Below are 19565 nucleotides of genomic sequence, written 5' to 3' on the forward strand. Positions count from 1 at the left end.
AACTCTTTGCGACCCCATAGTTCCTTAAGAAATTTTTAAAACCTGTGGAGTCTGAAGCAGACTGAACAAAAAGATAGTCACCTCAGGCTTATTGCTCTGCTCAGAGCTGAGAGCCTGTTCACCTTTTAAAAGGACATCAGCCTTTGGAGAACCTTTGGTGGCTAAGTGAGTCCTTGAGTGAGGTTGCCTCTGTTACTACTGGAGGGCAGCTTCCAAATTTGTGTGTGTCAGACGGAGAGGGGGCTGATTCCCACAGCCAGTCATGGTGAGGTGTTGGGGTTCCCCATGACCACTTTCAGGTGGCAGCTGGATTTTGACCTATAGACCTGTATCTGACTTCCTGGAGTTTTAAGACTCTCTGGAGGATAAAGGTATGAAGGGTTGCTGCTGTTACCATCACTGGCCCTAAAACACATCGTTCATTTCAGTACTCAAGATGGTTGGACTAACCTGCGAGTACCGTCCCAGGGATGAGAAAGCTACCTTTCCATCTGTCATTTGCTTGATTTCCCCATTCCTTTGCCTTAAAATACACTTTAAAATTTGGAATTTATGTGGAAAGGTTGTATAATTTTTTACTCAAAGAATCCTTTTATCTCACAGTGCCATAAAAAGTCATACTAAATCAACTATACTTCAATAAAACTTTTTAAAAAAAAGTCATATACTTTCATTTAAGATATTTATAGGGGACCCTAAAAAAGTCATAGAGACTGTTTTAGAGTAATTTAAATCCTATTATCCAGCAGAATATATTTCCCTGACCCTACTCAGACCCTACCCAGATAATAACTTTTAATTGTTCAAACATGTTCAGCAAGACAATCTAGAATAAAAATTTAAAACAGCATTTCATAAAAGTTTCAACAAATGAACCGAACTAGTAATATATTATCAGTGACTACACTGAAGAAAATGAGAAAGAAAAGAACTAACCTAAGTAACCTTGGAAAACACACTCTTCCCAAAATACTCAGGCTGAGGACAAAAACAAGTGTACACAAATGCTGTAATTTGGTTAGCTAATCTGTTCCTCACAGGGATTTGGGTTAGCCATTCTGAAAGTACTTTATGTACATGGTAGAAGGAAACAAACAAGTAAATATATTGTAGATAATGAGAGCAGTTTCTCACTGTGTGAGAATGAAACTATACATGAGACAGGACTAAAATGTGCCATATGGTACTGACTTGGATCAGAGGGAGAAATAACGAGTAATTGAAATGTGAGAAACTGGATAGGATCTTAGAACAGAAAAAAGACATCAATAAAAAAATGGGTGAAAATAGAATGAGGTTTGCAGCTTAGGCTTCCCTTGTGGCTCAGCTGGTAAAGAATCTGCTGCAATGCACAAGACCTGGGTTCGATCCCTGGGTTGGGACGATCCCCTGGAGAAGGGAAAGGCTACCCACTCCAGTATTCTGGCCTGGAGAATTCCATGGACTGTATAGTCCATGGGGTTGCAAAGAGCTGGACATGATTGAGTGACTTTTCACTTGCACTTGCAGCTTAGTAACCACTGGGTCTGATCATTGTACTGTGGTTATGTAAGGTCTTAACATTAGGGGAAGTTAAAGGAGTACATGTTAAAATTAGTTCAAAACGTAAATGTAAATAAAAGGTAATAAAACATACCAATGAAAGTAAATTATTCTTTGGTTCTTCCTATTACAATTTCCACAGCGGAGCGGCTTTCAAGCAGCTGGCTGGATGTTCGTCACATTGAAAGATATGTAGACCAAGGTAAAAGTGGAACAAGAGAATTGCTTTGGTCCTGGGCTCAGAAAAACAAGACCATCGGTGACCTTTTACAGATCCTCCAGGAGATGGGGCATCATCGAGCTATCCATTTAATTGCAAATTATGGTAAGCATTGATTGAAATGATATGGCTCTTGGTTCATTTTATATAAATCGTAACTTGTAAATATTGTATTTTATCCAAGACATTGACTAGTCATGTTGTATGTCAGTGATTACTTACCTACGGCTTTTACCTGAAGGGGAGTTTGCAGCTTCATATTTTTGTGACGCTTTCTTTTCTTATTGCCTAACTTATACAACAAATTCCTTTCCACCACTTTATAGTTGCTTTTTAAAATTTATTTACAAGTTATACTTCTTAAAATGTTCTTACTTAGTTAAGAGAATCAGTTCTCTTTCCAAGAATCTGAAACTGAGTCATAAACATGATCAGAACCACAATATGAGTAAAATGAAAATAATGCTATAATTTATTTTACCCTATAATAACAAGTTAAAAATAATTGAATTTCCCCTGTGTATTTTAGGGCTTTCTTGGTGGCTCAGCGATAAAGAATTCTCCTGCCAATGCAGGAGACATGGGTTTGATCCCTGGGTCAGGAAGCTTCCCTGGAGGAGGAAATGGCAACCCACTCTAGTAGTCTTGCCTGGAGAATCCCATGGGCAGAGGAGCCTGGTGGGCTACAGTCCATGGGGTCGCAAAAAGCTGGACATGACTTAGCAGCTAAACAACAGCAACCATCTGTGCATTTTGGTGCAAATGATAACCTCCAGAATAACCCTGGAATTTCTCTGTTATCTTCACTGTTGAGTTTATGCCATGGCTTCTAACTTTGCTTTACCTGTTTACATCTATTTCACCATGTCCTGCTTCTTCCCTCTCTTTGTCTTCTGTTTCTGACGCTGTGTCATTCCTTACATTTCCTGGAAAGTAAAGCATGTGAAGTTTTCCCTGTACAGTCTTTGTAAATAAAATAATCTCCTAATGTCCCTTGTTCTGTTTATTCCACTTTGGATTCATTGATATTGACAAGAATGATCTTGAGTGATCTTGGGTCTTAGGTTATGGACACAGGACTCTTAGGTGGGAAAGTCCTTTAGATCAGCAGGCTTATTCTTTGAATCTTTCATCTAGGCATATTTGTAGTTCTGTGTATTTGCACACATGCTGTTTGATAATATATTTAGTCCAGGCAAGTCACTATCTCATCACTTAAAGAAGCTTTACACAAATGAGAAGAAATCCTGAGAGATTTGTACCAGAAAACTGTAGCTTCAGAGTGACTTTTATTTTGTAGGGTTTTCACATGAACTAGGTATTAGACTGGAGAAGGCAATGGCACCCCACTCCAGTACTCTTGCCTGGAAAATCCCATGGACGGAGGAGCCTGGTAGGCTGCAGTCCATGGGGTCGCTAAGAGTCGGACACGACTGAGTGACTTCACTTTCACTTTTCATTTTCATGCATTGGAGAAGGAAATGGCAACCCACTCCAGTGTTCTTGCCTGGAGAATCCCAGGGACGGGGGAGCCTGGTGGGCTGCCGTCTATGGGGTCACCCAGAGTCAGACACGACTGAAGCAACTTAGCAGCAGCGGCAGCAAGTATTAGACAGTTCCCATAGGTTTCTAGCATGATATTATCCTATTAGTGATATACGTATAACTTGGCTAATACCTTGTGTCTGTTGCACACTATTTCTTCACTGAGTTTTATACAGCCGAATGCCTCACTGTGCCACTGACTGATCTAGTAAAGTGCCGTTGAGTCTCTGGGAGCCGTAAAGTAATGCTTTTTCATTATTTGAGCCTTGTCCAGCCACCTTCACCACCCATGCAACTGGTTGTTCACAGTATAGACTCACACCAATATATTTTATACTTCAGTATATTTTATACTTCGGTTTTCTGGAATTGATTGCAGAGCGTCTTCTCCTGCTCCATGTTGTTTATTTATGCAATGGGGAATTATATGGACAAAAATTCCACATCTTTGGTTTGACTCCTAGGCTGTGGCACATGCAAAATTTCATTTTTTTTTTTCTGAGTATTTTTTTGATTCCTCCCTTCCTTTTGTTTATTTAGTTTCGGCTGTGCTGGATCTCTGTTGCTCTATTCGGGCTGTCTCTAGTTGCAGTGAACAGGGGCCGCTCTCTGGTTTTGGCTCATGGGCTTCTCGTTTTGGTGGCTTCTTTTGTACGGCCTCTTGCACAGGCTCTAAGTGCACAAGCTTCAGGAGTTGCAGCATGTGGACTCAGTGGTTGTGACTTGTGGGCGCTAGAGCACGGGCTCAGTGCTTGTGGCGCAAGGGCCCGGTTTCTCCGAGGCATGTGGGGTCCCCCCAGACCAGGGGTCAAGCATTTTTACTTGCTGTCATTATATTTCTGGCATGCATATCCTTACATAGGCTTCCCCTGTGGCTCAGTGGTAAAGAATCCACCGCAGTGCAGGAGACACAAGACATGTGTGTTCGATCCCTGGGTCAGGAAGATTCCCTGGAGGAGGTCATGACGAACCACTCCAGTATTCTTACCTGGAGAATCCCATGGACAGAGGAGCCTGGGGGGCTACAGTCCATAGGGTCCTGAAGAGTCAGACATGACTGAAGTGACTCAGCATGCGTGCATATGTCCTTATATATCACATTGTGCATGTAAATCTCAATGGTCAGTGGTTGTCTTTTAATTTTCCTTTTTATAATTCTGTTTATTTTTTTATGGCTGTGCTGGGTCTTGGTTGCTATGCGGGCTTTTCTCTAGTTGAGCGGGGGCTACTTTTTAGTTGCTGTGCACAGGCTTCTCACTGCGATGGCTTCCCCTGTTGTGGAGCATGGACTCTAGGCACGTGGGTTTCAGCAGTTGCAGCACATAGGACCAGTGATTGTGGTACATGGGCTTAGTGGGATCTTTCTGGACCAGAGATGGAACCAATATCCCCTGCATTGGCAGGCGGACTCTACCTCTGAGCCACCAGCGAAGCCCGGTCTTTTAGTTTGGACATGAAATCTGCAGCTTTCTGCTGGCTTCTTAGGAGAGCCATTTTGAATCTTCCATTTTATCCAACAATGAAGCCTTGTCTATTTATATGCAACAACAGGATAATGGCTTTTAGTCCCCTTGCAACCTGAAAACTTCAAATTTTATTCTATACAGCAATACCTTACTCAGAATGTTTGTTGTTTGTTTTTCTTGCCTAATTGTCCTGCCAGAAGCCTGTAGTATAACATTGAATAAAAGTGGCAAGACCAGACCTTTCTTGTTCCTGATCTAAGGGAAAAACATTTTCTTTCACTATTATGTATGATGTTCACTGCAGGTTTTTCACAGATGCCCTTTATCAAATTAAGGAATTTTTTTTCTCCCTAGAGTTTTATCATGACAGCTTATTGAATTTTATGAGTTTTGTTCATTTTACTAATGTGTGTTACATTGATTGATTTTCAGATATTAAGCTAACCTTGGATTCCTGGGATAAATCCCACTTGGTCATAGTATCTCATCTTTCTTGTTTCTGGATTTAATTTGCTAATATTTTGGTGAGCATTTTTGCATCTACATTTATAAGGGTTATTGGTCTATAGTTTTCTTGTGCTGTTTTGTGTGGCATTGATATAAGAATAATATTAGCCTCAAAGAGATTTGGGAGTTGTTTCCTCCTCTTCTATTTTGGAAAAATTAGTGAAGAACTGGTCTTAAGTCTTCTTGAAATGCTTGGTAGAGTTCACTTGTGAAGCCATTTGGACCTGGGCTTTTCCTTATGAGAAGTGTTAAAATATTAGTTACATTTCTTCCCTTGTTACAGATCCATTCAGATTGCTTATTTCTTCTTGACTTAGTTTTGGTAGTCTGTGTCTTTCTAGGAATCTGTCCATATCATTTATCTAGTTTTTGGACAAATAGTTGTTTACAGTATTCCCTTATAATTCATTTTATTTCTGTAAGGTCAGTAGTTATGTCTTTTGTTCTTAATTATGATAATTTGAGTCTTCTTTTTTTCTCTTTTGGTCAGTCTAAGGGATTGTCAACTGTGTTTATATTTTCAAAGAACCAACTTTGATTTCATTGGTTTTTCTCTTTTGTTTTTCTATTCTGTTCTTCTGTTTCATTTATTTCCACTCCAATCTTAATTCTTCCTTCTTTTTGCTTCCTTTGGTTTAGTTTTCTCTTCTTTTTTATTCCCCAATGCAAAAGTTTAGGCTATTTATTTGATATCTTTCCTCTTTTTAAAGGAGAGCATTAACAGCAAAAAAATTTCCCTTTAAGCACTGCTTTTGCTGCATGCCATAAATCTTGGCATGTTGTGTTTTTGTTTTCATTTATCATAAAGTTTTTTCTAGTTTCCCTTGTGATTTCTTGACTCATTCATTATTTATGAATTTGGTGTTTAATGTTCATGTGTTAGTCAATTTCAAAAACTTCCTTTTGTTATTGATTTCTACTTTAATTCCAGGTGGTCAGAGAATATACTTTGTATGATTTCATCCTTCCAAGTTTATTAAGGCTCATTTTACTGCCTAACGCATGATCTGTTCTGAAGAATGTTCAGTGTACAATTGCAAAGTATGAGTATATTGTGTTTTGGATGGGATGTTCTATAAAAGTCTGTTTGATCTAATTGGTTAGTAGTTTTGTTCAAGGTTTGTTATTGTGTTTGTTGCTAGTCTTCTAAGCAAAACAATCTAATAAACACTAGAATACAATCTAAAACTAGAAAATGAAATAAAACTTTTCTAAAGTCTGAATCAAAACATCAGAAGTAACTGCAAAGTAACTGCAGCTTAAATTTTTTGTAGGAAGCCACCACAGACTTCCTTAGTTCAGGCAGAACCATAACAGACAGAAGTAATAGTCCAGCTGGGGAGAGTGTGGGCGTTTGTGGTTGGTCTCTCTCTCACACACACATACACACACACACCCCTCTAATACCTTATGGCGCAAGATAGGATAACAAGTAAACTAAGCCAGAGGGATATAATCCCATAATTGTAAAAGTTTTAAATATATGTGCAGAAAACCAATAACAGTGTTGCTTTCTTCTTGTCAATTCTCACCTTCATACTTTAATATTTTTGATGATATCTAAGAATAGTTTTAGTTTGCTGATTCCTAGAATGTCGACATTCACTCTTGCCATCTCGTTAGACCGCTTCCAATTTGCCTTGATTCATGGACCTGACGTTCCAGGTTCCTATGCAATATTGCTCTTTACAGCATTGGACCTTGCTTCTATTACCAGCAAGGTGTTGGGTGAATTTAACTCAGATGAACATTATATCTACTACTGCGGGCAGGAATCCCTTAGAAGAAATGGAGGAGCCATCATGGTCAACAGAAGAGTCCAAAATGCAGTACTTGGATGCAGTCTCAAAAATGAAAGAATGATCTCTGTTCGTTTCCAAGGTAAACCATTCAATATCACAGTAATCCAAGTCTATGCCCCAACCAGTAACGCTAAAGAAACTGAAGTTGAACGGTTCTATGAAGACCTACAAGACCTTTTAGAACTAACAGTCAAAAAAGATGTCCTTTTCATTATAGGGGACTGGAATGCAAAAGTAGGAAGCCAAGAAACACCTGGAGTAACAGGCAGATTTGGCCTTGGAATATGAAATGAAGCAGGACAAAGACTAATAGAGTTTTGCCAAGAAAATGGACTGGTCATAGCAAACACCCTCTTCCAACAACACAAGAGAAGACTCTACACATGGACATCACCAGATGGTCAACACCGAAATCAGATTGATTATATTCTTTGTAGCCAAAGATGGAGACGTTGTATACAGTCAACAAAAACAAGACCAGGAGCTGACTGTGGCTCAGATCATGAACTCCTTATTCCCAAATTCAGACTTAAATTGAAGAAAGTAGGGAAAACCACTAGACCATTTAGGTATGACCTAAATCAAATCCCTTATGATTAAACAGTGAGAATATAGTGAGAAATATAGTGAGAAACAGATTTAAGGGACTAGATCTGATAGAGTGCCTGATGAACTATGGACTGAGGTGTGTGACATTGTACAGGAGACAGGGATCAAGACCATCTCCATGGAAAAGAAATGCAAAAAAGCAAAATGGCTGTCTGGGGAGGCCTTACAAATAGGAGTGAAAAGAAGAGAAATGAAAAGCAAAGGAGAAAAGGAAAGATATAAGCATCTGAATGCAGAGTTCCAAAGAATAGCAAGAAGAGATAAGACAGCCTTCCTCAGCAATCAATGCAAAGAAATAGAGGACAACAACAGAATGGGAAAGACTAGAGATCTCTTCAAGAAAATTAGAGATACCAAGGGAACATTTCATGCAAAGATGGGCTCGATAAAGGACAGAAATGGTATGGATCTAACAGAAGCAGAAGGTATTAAGAAGAGATGGCAAGAATACACAGAAGAACTGTACAAAAAAGATCTTCATGACCTAGATAATCACAATGGTGTGATCACTGACCTAGAGCCAGACATCCTGGAATGTGAAGTCAAGTGGGCCTTAGAAAGCATCACTACGAACAAAGCTAGTGGAGGTGATGGATTTCCAGTTGAGCTATTTCAAATCCTGAAAGATGATGCTGTGAAAGTGCTGCACTCAATATGCCAGCAAATCTTTGGGATTGGAATGAAAACTGACCCTTTCCATTCCTGTGGCCACTGCTGAGTTTTCCAAATTTGCTGGCATATTTCCAGATAGAAGGAAAACTCGATCTTTGCTGGAAAACTCAGCAGTGGCCACAGGACTGGAAAGGGTCAGTTTTCATTCCAATCCCAAAGAAAGGAAATGCCAAAGGATGCTCAGACTACTGCACAATTGCACTCATCTCACACGCTAGTAAAGTAATGCTCAAGATTCTCCAAGCCAGGCTTCAGCAATACGTGAACCATGAACTTCCAGATGTTCAAGCTGGTTTTAGAAAAGGCAGAGGTACCAGAGATAAATTGCCAACATCCGCTGGATCATCAAAAAAACAAGAGTTCCAGAAAAACATCTATTTCTGCTTTATTGACTATGCCAAAGCCTTTGACTGTGTGGATCACAATAAACTGTGGAAAATTCTGAAAGAGATGGGAATACAAGACCACCTGACCTGCCTCTTGAGAAACCTATATGCAGGTCAGGAAGAAACAGTTAGAACTGGACATGGAACCACAGACTGGTTCCAGATAGGAAAAGGAGTACATCAAGGCTGTATATTGTCACCCTGTTTATTTAACTTATATGCAGAGTACATCATGAGAAACACTGGGCTGGAAGAAGCACCAGCTGGAATCAAGATTGCCGGGAGAAATATTAATAACCTCAGATATGCAGATGACACCACCCTTATGGCAGAAAGTGAAGAGGAACTAAAAAGCCTCTTGATGAAAGTGAAAGTGGAGAGTGAAAAAGTTGGCTTAAAGATCAACATTCAGAAAACGAAGATCATGGCATCTGGTCCCATCACTTCATGGGAAATAGATGGGGAAAAAGTGGAAACAGTGTCAGACTTTATTTTTTGGGTCTCCAAAATCACTGCAGATGGTGACTGCAGCCATGAAATTAAAATATGCTTACTCCTTGGAAGGAAAGTTATGACCAACCTAGATAGCATATTGAAAAGCAGAGACATTACTTTGCCAACAAAGGTCCGTCTAGTCAAGGCTATTGTTTTTCCTGTGGTCATGTATGGATTTGAGAGTTGGACTGTGAAGAAAGCTGAGCTCAGAAGAATTGATGCTTTTGAACTGTGGTGTTGGAGAAGACTCTTGAGAGTCCCTTGGACTGCAAGGAGATCCAACCAGTCCATTCTGAAGGAGATCAGCCCTGGGATTTCTTTGGAAGGAATGATGCTAAAGCTGAAACTCCAGTACTTTGGCCACCTCATGTGAAGAGTTGACTCATTGGAAAAGACTCTGATGCTGGGAGAGATTGAGGGCAGAAGGAGAAGGGGACGACAGAGGATGAGATGGCTGGATGGCATCACTGACTCGATGGACGTGAGTCTGAGTGAACTCCGCGAGTTGGTGATGGACAGGGAGGCCTGGCGTGCTGCGATTAATGTGGTCGCAAAGAGTCAGACACAAGTGAGCGATTGAACTGAACTGAAGAATAGTTTAAGATAGGTGCTGATGGACTTCCCTGGCAGTCCAATGGTTGAGACTCCACACTTCTATTGCAAGGGGGCATGGGTTCCATCCCTGGTCAGGGAACTAAGATCCTGCATGCCACATGTTTTTTGTTAAAAAAAATAAAAAATACAAACAAAAAGATAGGTGCTCATGTTCTAAGTGAACAAAGGTATGTTTTTATATTTGATCATTAGAAAGCTCTTTCACATATGGACATTTGTAACCATTCAATGGGAATGAAACTGAGCTTTAGAAATGAACCTTACTAGCAAGGTATTTATTTTCACAATGTAAGAAAGAAAAAAGAAGTGTTTGTTAAGAACATAACAGTTAATATACCTAACTTCCCTCATTTCTCTTTCAGGAGCAACCTTGAATCCTATAGAGCAGAGTCATCGGGAGAAAGAATTTCCAAACATGTTACAAAAGGTAGAATGTGTGTGCGTAGATAATGACCCTTGAACTCTGTTGCATCTATAATCAAGTGTAAGGAGTGAAGTTATGAGGCAGAAAAATGCTGTTATTTGCAGCTACTTTTTTAAAGCCAGGAAAGCTTTCATTCTCATTCTTCTTCACTTATTTGGGAATTCAGGAGATTGTGTGTTAGTCACCCAGTCATGTCTGACTCTTTGCAACCCCAGGGACTGTAGCCCGCCAGACTCCTCTGTCCATGGGATTCTCCGGGCCAGAATACTGGAGTGGATTGCCATTTTTTGGTAACTGTTTGAAGAGTTGAGGGCTTTCTCCTCTCAGTGATCTGTCAGCAATGAGTCATAGAACATTTAAGAGTACTGTGAGTTATGTATTTGTCTTAACTCAATTTTTAGTTTTCCTGTTCTAGTTGACGTTTTGCATGTTATTGTTAGTTTTTATTAAAGCAAATTAGAGATAATCAGTTTTATAGGACTAGAAGTCATTTAAAATTGACTATAACTGACTGTGACATTGATACTTGATTTTTTAGCATTGTTGTGGAATCCTGCATTGGTGTGGGAGCCTGCGTTGGTGTGGAAGCCTTAAATATATATGGCAGTAAATACTGTCGAATAGAATAAAATAACTTTGTATTCTACTAGCTTTCTTCTAAATTATATTCCACTTTCTTTCACTGTATAGTCCCAGGGGTAGCTTTGGATTTCTGTTGAGGTTCTGCTCTTTCTAGACTTATGAAATTGAATTACTTTAATATGTATTTCTTCTTTTAGGAAACAGCCAATGTCACAGTGGATAATGTTCTTATTCCTGAACGTAATGAAAAAGGTAAAAAAAACAAGCAAACCAACTTTCCTTTAAATCATGCTTTCCTTTAAGTGAATTCATGAATTCCTTTAAGTGACATTTAGACATATCCAATAAACATGGTAACCATTAATAGGCAGATTCAGGATAAATTTTTCATAGGTATCAAAATAGTCTCAATTTTGACTAATCCATTGTTCTGATGGATGATATGTTGCTATTATTTTACAAATTCATTGTCCAATAAAGAGCATAATTGTGGTCTCACTTATAATTTCATGACATTTGCTATTTTTATGTGTCATAGGAAGACATTTAAAAATTATGTTGAGTTTTGTATACTTTTAGAAATTTTCATTGCACTTGTAGAGAAATCTTTAGCGGTTATTGTAAAGCGGTGCTGGTGGTCACTATGAAAAACAATTATTTGCCACATCAACTTTCCTATTCTATCAGCTGAGAGAATAGTTTCCTTCTATCTGGAAATCAGCCTGATAAACTTTAATGGCTGTTTAAGGCTGCTTTGCCTAATCTTCGCCACCAGATCTGATGCTTCTTTGGTTCAAAAGAGAATTTAAAAAGTTAGATAAGGTTATGGTCTTTTGAAAAGTGAAAGTGTTAGTTGCTCAGTTGTATCCAACTACTTGCCACCCCATGGTCCAGTAGCCTGTTAGGGTCCTCTGTCGGTGGAATTTTCCAGGCAGAAATATGGGAGTGAGATGACATTCCCTTCTCCAGGGGCTCCCCCAGGGGTAGAACCCGGGTTTCCTGCATTGCAGGCAGATTCATCTGAACCACCCATGGTCTTTTAAGATTTTGCAAAAAGGTCCAAATGAAACAGGAAATGTGTTAAGTATAGCCAGAATTGGTCTCTGCAGGATTTACTTAGGCTTTTCCCTTTGAATTTGCATTTGGTTACCTCTGAAATGTTTCCTCCCATTCTCTGCTTGAGATGATTTTCTTAAAGAGCTGAAGCATCTCCCAATTTACTCTGGGGAAGTAAGTTGGATTTGGCTCATGAGAAATATTTCTACCAGTCATGCTTAGCGAATATTATTTAGTCATATTAAGATTTCAACTTCAATATATATATATATATATATATATATATATATTTTTTTTTTTTTACTAGTTTGGGGTTCATCATGGGTCACCAGTAATCTGTTGATCTAATGACAAGGAAATAACCTTAGGAAAATTACCCCAACTAAGTTGTCTGGCTGATCTCTTTGGAAAGGTGATAGAATCACAGTGTTATTGTTTGAGTATCTAAGAAGCTATTTGCTCTGTGGGATGGTGGGAGCCAGGCCCAAATGAGAGTCAAGAGAGCTCACTCACGATAGGCTTTGGTTTTGGCTCCTGGGATGTCTCTACTGACTTTTCACTGGACTCTGATTTGTTTCTAATAGGGAGGTCTTGGTTCTTTATAATGATGGCTGATTCTTAAAAAGCAGAAAGATAACTTATCTTCTCCCTACTTTCCTTCCTAAGGAATATTGCTAAAATCCTCCATCAGCTTTCACAGCATCATAGAAGGAACCAAAAATTTCCACAAAGACTTTTTAATCGGAGAAGGGGAAATTTTTGAGGTATACAGAGTGGAAATCCAAAACCGAACATATGCCATTAAATTATTTAAACAGGTATGGAAAGAATTACTATCACAGGATATCGATTCCATTTATTTGCTCATATTTCATATTAAAATGTGTCATTTTTCATTAGCATTGAAAGGAGGTGTACTGGAGAATAAAATTTCATAAATGGAAATAAGATATATGACCTCAGGTGACTGGAGAAATGACTAAGAAATGAATGCCTGTCTTGCAGGAATGTGGGAGTTAAATCCTTCCCCTCCCCAGGTGTATGGCCTGAGAAAAACTTTTCTGAGAAGCCTTTTAGGGCCACTGGGAGTTTGCTTAAGATGGTCAGATTGTGTCGGTCTGCTCCAGTTTTTCCTGCCCTCTCCAGGCTGCTTCACAGGTTAAACCATAGGCTGGTATTTGGTGCTACTAAATTGTCTTCAGTTACAGTCCAGGAGAGCAGGAAAGAGGAGGCTTCAAGGGCAGCAAGGCAACCATCAGAGCAGGAGGTTGAAACACAGCCGAGAACAGCCAGGAAAGCAGAAAGGGGGTTGGGGATCTGACTCGGGAGTCAGGAGGAGATAGGTTCACACGTGTGCACCGAAAGAGCTGGTCTTCATTGCTGGTCAGCTGCCAGTAAACTTTACTAAACATCTTTTATGGGCTGGGTACTGGGCAGAGATGAATAAAGCATAGTTGTATCCTCTAGGAGTTCCCGGTCTTGTGGGGGAAACAGGTGAAGAAAAGATTAAGTTGTAGCGTGACAAGTACCTGAGCAGAGATTTGCCCTAAAGGTCATGGGAGCATATAGAAGACAGCCAGAGGAGAGGCCAGCACCTCCAGCACCCAAAGAGTGCCTGGCACAGAGTAACTACTCAATAAACATGTCTGCAGTAATCAAATGGAAAAATGGATACAAGAAAGTGACCTCTCAGCTTGATTTTGAAAGACAAAGAGACTTTTGCCAGGCAGGGAGGGAAGATGGAAGATATAGCAGGTGCCAAGATCTACGGGGGCATGCATGGGAGCATATGTCTTTTCACAAATACCAGACTGGTAGAGCAGAATTTAGTGTGGGAGCGTTTAGTGTGAACGTAGTGGCAGCAGATGATACTGGAAAGATAGGTCAAGTCCATAGGTGCTTTCTAAGTAGGAGAGTGAAAGGACTAGATTTGTGTTTTGAAACATCACTTTGATTACAGGTTGGATGATGAACTGGAAATTGGAGGAAAGACAGCAGGAATTAGACTAGAGGTGGAAGGACCTGGCAGAGGGTATTTCAGACGTGTAAACTGAAGTGGATAGGACTGAAACCTGTATTCTCCAGTCTAATGTTAGAATCACCAGGAAGGTTTTTTTTTTTTTTTAAAGGAATATAATTGCTTTACAATGTTGTGTTAGTTTCTGCTATACAACGGAGTGAATCAGCTGTATGTGTATCAGCTGTGTGTGTGCTAAGTCACTTCCGTCATGTCTGACTCTTTGTGACCCCATGTACTGTAGTTCGCCAGGCTTCCCTGTCCATGGGGTTCTCCAGGCAAGAATGCTGGAGTGGGTTGCCATGCCCTCCTGCAGGGAATCTTCTTGACCCCGGGATCAAACCTGCGACTCCTGCGTTGCAGGCAGATTCTTTACCACTGAGCCACTGGGGAAGCCCCTCCTTGTAGCCACAGCAAAATAGCACTCTCTCTTAGTATCACCTTCTTTATCTGCCTTTCCCAGTGGACTGGATGGTTTTCTTTAGAGAGCTCTTATGTATGTTTGTATCTCAGTGCCTTATTACAGGGCCTGGCCTATAGTAGTTGTTCAGTACATGTTTGTTAGGGGAATTGAAAGAAGCACATATGCTGTCTTTATGAATTTAGTTGCAATTCACTATTAGTAAAAAGATAGAAGGTAGTAAAGTTACCCAAGACCTAGAGGTTGAACAAAGTCCTATACACACATCAGGAAAAAAATTAGATAATTTCATGAAGCTTTAGTCACAGAGCCTTTTTTTTTTTTTTTTAATAAGAAATGGAATTTTGTAACAATTGGGACCTTAACTTCAGTAACCTTTCTTAGAGGGCCTGAGGCTGGGCACTGTACTAGGTGTGTTAGATTCATCCAAATCACCTGGGATCTTACAGCACAGATTGTGATTCAGTGGGTTCATGTAGTGACCTGAGATTCAGCGTTTCCCACCAGCTCCCAGAGAAGCTGGTGTTCCTCCTGCACGGGACACACTGTGAGCAGCAAGACTGGTAGGGTAGCATGAACACAAAAGCTGACCCTTCACATTTTCAGGCTAAGAAAACGCGGACCCCAGGGAGGTTCAGTGACAATAAGTCACAAATAGTGAGTGTTAGAGGTGGGCCTGAGACCCAGACCGCTTGGTTCTCAGTACCGTGGTTTTTTTAAAATATAAATTCCCATAATGTGGTCCTTGAAAATGATTTGTTAGCCAAGTTTATTGCTTCTGACTTCTTGGGTTAACTTAGAAAATAGCTTCCAGGATTCCTGTTGGCTTTCTCTCCCTTTGTTCCTAAGGACAGAGAACTCTAAAAATTCTGCTCTTTCTAGCAATTTACATATGGTAACTGGAACACACTTTAACCCTTTCATGGGAGAAGTTAGGCATTTGAGATTCAGAGACATGCAACGCTGTAAGATGTAGGAAGCCATCAAAGACAGTGCCAGGTACAGAAGAAGTCCTCCAGATAATATTATTGGATTCATTAATTTGTCCATATGTCAGGCACTGGGCTAGCTTCTGAAGCTTTTTTGAAGTAAAGAGTTAAATTTTTCATTTTCCTAGTGGACCTATTTTTTTCAAAATTAATACAAAGGTAAACTTAAACCAACAGCCAAGTGACCCAAGTCATGAATGCCCAATTATTGAAATCACTTCTAAGTAGCATCACAACCTGGATTCTTTGAGATCAAGTGGGGAGTTTCTGTCATGAGATTTTCTTTGACTACATAAAATATTTTCAAATTTATGTAAGTGTATACAAAATACGGTGAAAGGGTTTAAATATAAAATGCAGCAATCTGATACATTTCATGAAAAACTTCTAATTCAGAAGCAGCGGTTCTAAATCTGTTTTGGCATCAATGGGTTTTTGAAAGGCTGATACAAGCTAAGGATTTTCTATACCAAAAAATGTCTGATTTCATAGACCCTAGGTTAAGAGTACCAGAAATAGATCCTTTCTTTATTTTTTTTTCTTGTTTTTCTGTCTTTAGGGGGGAAAGATGCGATGTAAGAAACAATGGAAGAGGTTTTTGTCTGAGCTTGAAGTTTTGCTACTGTGAGTATATTGCTTGAAATTTCTCCCCTTGTGCCTGGTTTTCATCTCTGTTCATCTTTGATTCTACAGCACAGAGCTTGGCATGGTTGGCATTTAATAAATGCGGGTTGGAGGTTAGAACACTGGGTAAATTTTTGACATCTGCTTTGGTATATTCTTTGGAATACATTTAAAAATATACTATTTACATAATTCACTTGAGCCTATTTTAACAAGAAACTGTCACAAGGAAGTGGATTAAATCATGTGTGACTAACATGACTGAATGTAAAATGATTCTTAGAACATTAGAATTGTATATATTTTACCATTGCTCCTCTTTCTTAAGAGACATTCCAGTCAAGAAACTGTTTCATCAATATAAACCTCTTCTGGAAGAGAGTTTAGACAAAGAAATCAAGTGCTTTTGATGTGCATATTATTTTCTGGGAATTCATTCATGAGCCTGAAAGTCCTTGGAGACAAACTAAAATGACTTCATTTTCATATATATTCATATCTGCAGCTGTGCAGCCTGCTTCATCGAAGGCCGCTAACCCTATAGAGTTCAGTCATCACCCTTTACAAATAGAAAATGTTCTTTTCAGATGTTTCCTAAACCAATATGTGAATTCAGGGGAGGGAGGTATTATCCTAAATCCTTCTCCTTTTATACCCAAGACCAGAAATCAAAATGTTAGAGGCTAAGCATAAAAACTTAATATATCATTTAGTCAACAAAAAAACTAAAACCAAAATTGTAATAAGAAAGTTTTTATATTTAAGCTTTATTTTTTTGCTTATGAATAAATAATAAATTCAGACACTCCAGAATTCCAAAAGGGCAGAAGAGTAAGCCAAGAAGATATTTTCTTCCATGTTCTCATCCAGCCACCCAGCCACTTTTCCCAAAGGCAACAGTGTTATCAGTTTCCTATATATCTTTCCAGAAATATTTTATTTGTAAGCATATATGTATTTTGTTTTCTTAACTTTCCTCTTCGCACACAAGAGACAGCATATACATATCGTTCACTTCGCTTATTTTAGTATTCCATTGTGTGCTGTGGCTTCCCTGATAGCTCAGTTGGTAAAAAATCCGCCTGCAATCCTGGAGACTCCAGTTTAACTCCTGGGTTGGGAAGATCCCCCGGAGAAGGGATAGGCTACCCACTCCAGTATTTTGGAGCTTCCCTTGTGGCTCATCTGGTAAAGAATCCGCCTGCAATACGGGAGACCTAGGTTCGACCCCGGGGTTGGGAAGATCCCCTGGAGAAGGAAAAGGCTACCCACTCCAGTATTCTGTCCTGGAGAATTCCATGGACTGTATAGTCCGTGGGGTCGCAAAAACTCAGACATGACTGCGCGACTTTCACGTACACTTTCGTGTGCCTGTGTTATGATGTAATTAACCATTTTCCCATCAATGGATTTTTAGATTTTCCTAATCTTTTACATGAAATTAAAAGACGCTTACTCCTTGGAAGAAAAGTTATGACCAACCTAGATAGCATATTGAAAAGCAGAGACATTACTTTGCCAACAAAGGTCTGTCTAGTCAAGGCTATGGTTTTTCCAGTGGCCATGTATGGATTTGAGAGTTAGACTGTGAAGAAAGCTGAGCGCCGAAGAATTGATGCTTTTGAAGTGTGGTGTTGAAGAAGACTCTTAAGAATCCCTTGGACTGCAAGGAGATCCAATCAGTCCATTCTGAAGGAGATCAGCCCTGGGTGTTCTTTGGAAGGAATGATGCTGAAGCTGAAACTCCAGTACTTTGGCCACCTCATGCGAAGAGTTGACTCATTGGAAAAGACTCTGATGCTGGGAGGGATTGGGGGCAGGAGGAAGAGGGGATGACAGAGGATGAGATGGCTGGATGGCGTTACTGACTCGATGGACGTGAGTTTGAGTGAACTCCGGGAGATGGTGATGGACAAGGAGGCCTGGCGTGCTGCGATTCATGGGGTCACAAAGAGTCGGACACGACTGAGCGACTGAATTGAACTGAACTGAACTGAATCTTTTACTTAAAATAGCGCTACAATGAGAAAACTTTGTATATTGTTATTTTGTAACTCCAGGAGTTGGTGATGGACAGGGAGGCCTGGCGTGCTGCGATTCATGGGGTCGCAAAGAGTCGGACACGACTGAGCGACTGATCTGATCTGATCTGATGTGTTAAAGTATATCTAAGAAAACTTCATATAAATAAATTTATAGGGTCATGTTCCATGCCACCAAATTGTCCTTCAGTAGAAACTATACTAGTTTACACTTAACACCAGTCATATATAAGAGTGCCTGGTTCCCCATATTCTTGCCAATATAGCATTTATTCTTTTATCAGTTTTTTCTGATCTGCTAAGTGGATATGGTTTTTCAGTGTAGTTTAAATTTCTTTTTCTATGATGAATGAATCTTTTTACATATAAAGAGATTTATTTCCTTTTCTATGAAATATCTGTTAATGTTCTTTGCCCATTTTTTATTAGACTGTTGGATTTTTTCTGTTTTTGACTGGAGGATAATTGCTTTACAATATTGTGTTGGTTTCTGCCATACATCAACATTAATCAGCCATGCATATACATATTCCCTCCCACCTCCCACCCCATCTGACCCCTCTAGGTTGTAACTAGAGGGAGGTCGAGCTCCCCGAACCATACAGCAAATTCCCACTGGCTATCTATTTTAATATGGTAACGTGTATGTCTCAATGCTGCTCTCTCAGTTTACCCCATCCTCTCCTTCCCCCACTGTGCCCACAAGTCTGTTCTCTATGTCTGCATCTCTATTACTGCCCTACACATAGGTTCATCAGTACCATTGTTCTAGACATCCTTCACTTTCATATATGTGTTAATATACGATATTTGTGTTTATCTTTCTGACTTACTTCACTCTGTATAACAGGCTCTAGGTTCATCCACCTCACTGCAACCGACTCAAGTTCATTCCATTTTATGGCTGGGTAGTATTCCATTGTATATATGTACCACAACTTCTTTTTTTTTTTGGTACCACAACTTCTTTATTCATTCATCTGGATTGCTTCCTGGCTATTGTAAATAGTGCTGCAGTGAATATTTGAGTACATGTGTCTTTTAGAATTGGGGTTTGCTCAGGGTATATGCCCAGTAGTGGGACTGCTGGGTCATATGGTAGTTTTATTCCTAGTTTTTAAATAAATCTCCATACTGTTCTCCATAGAAACTGTATCAATTTATATTCCCACTAACTAGACTGTTGGGTATTTTTCTTAATAGTTTGTCAGAGCATTTCATATAGTAGAGAAAATTAGCCTTATTTTTATGTTTTAAGATACAAATAATTATTTTTACCCCATTTTCATTTGTCATTGCTTATTCTAGTTTTGTGCCATTTGGAGATGGTTCTCATGTAGTTGAATTTAATCTATATTTTCTTTTATGGATTCTAGGTTTTATATTATAGTTTAAAGATCTCTCCAACTGAGAGGTTTTAAAATAATTTTGCCATTTTTTCAAGTACCTTTATATTTTCACTTATATACCTGATCCATTTGGATTTATTCTTCTGAGGCATTTACGTATTACTTTAGAATTAACAACATTATGGCATTGGATGTTTCTGGT

General features: G+C 39.4%; 1 protein-coding gene across 1 annotated transcript in view; it reads left to right on the forward strand.

Moving 5' to 3' along the window:
- Window positions 1–19565, forward strand: part of IRAK3 (interleukin 1 receptor associated kinase 3) — a 57450-nt gene that overhangs the window by 14265 nt on the left and 23620 nt on the right. The window contains exons 2-6 of the mRNA XM_006066455.3: window positions 1685–1867; window positions 10222–10286; window positions 11063–11117; window positions 12588–12739; window positions 15908–15972. Coding sequence (XP_006066517.1) covers window positions 1685–1867; window positions 10222–10286; window positions 11063–11117; window positions 12588–12739; window positions 15908–15972 — 520 coding nt within the window. The remainder of the gene's footprint in view (window positions 1–1684; window positions 1868–10221; window positions 10287–11062; window positions 11118–12587; window positions 12740–15907; window positions 15973–19565) is intronic.

This window comes from Bubalus bubalis, chromosome 4 (assembly GCF_019923935.1).
Source record: "Bubalus bubalis isolate 160015118507 breed Murrah chromosome 4, NDDB_SH_1, whole genome shotgun sequence".
Classification (NCBI taxonomy): domain Eukaryota; kingdom Metazoa; phylum Chordata; class Mammalia; order Artiodactyla; family Bovidae; genus Bubalus; species Bubalus bubalis.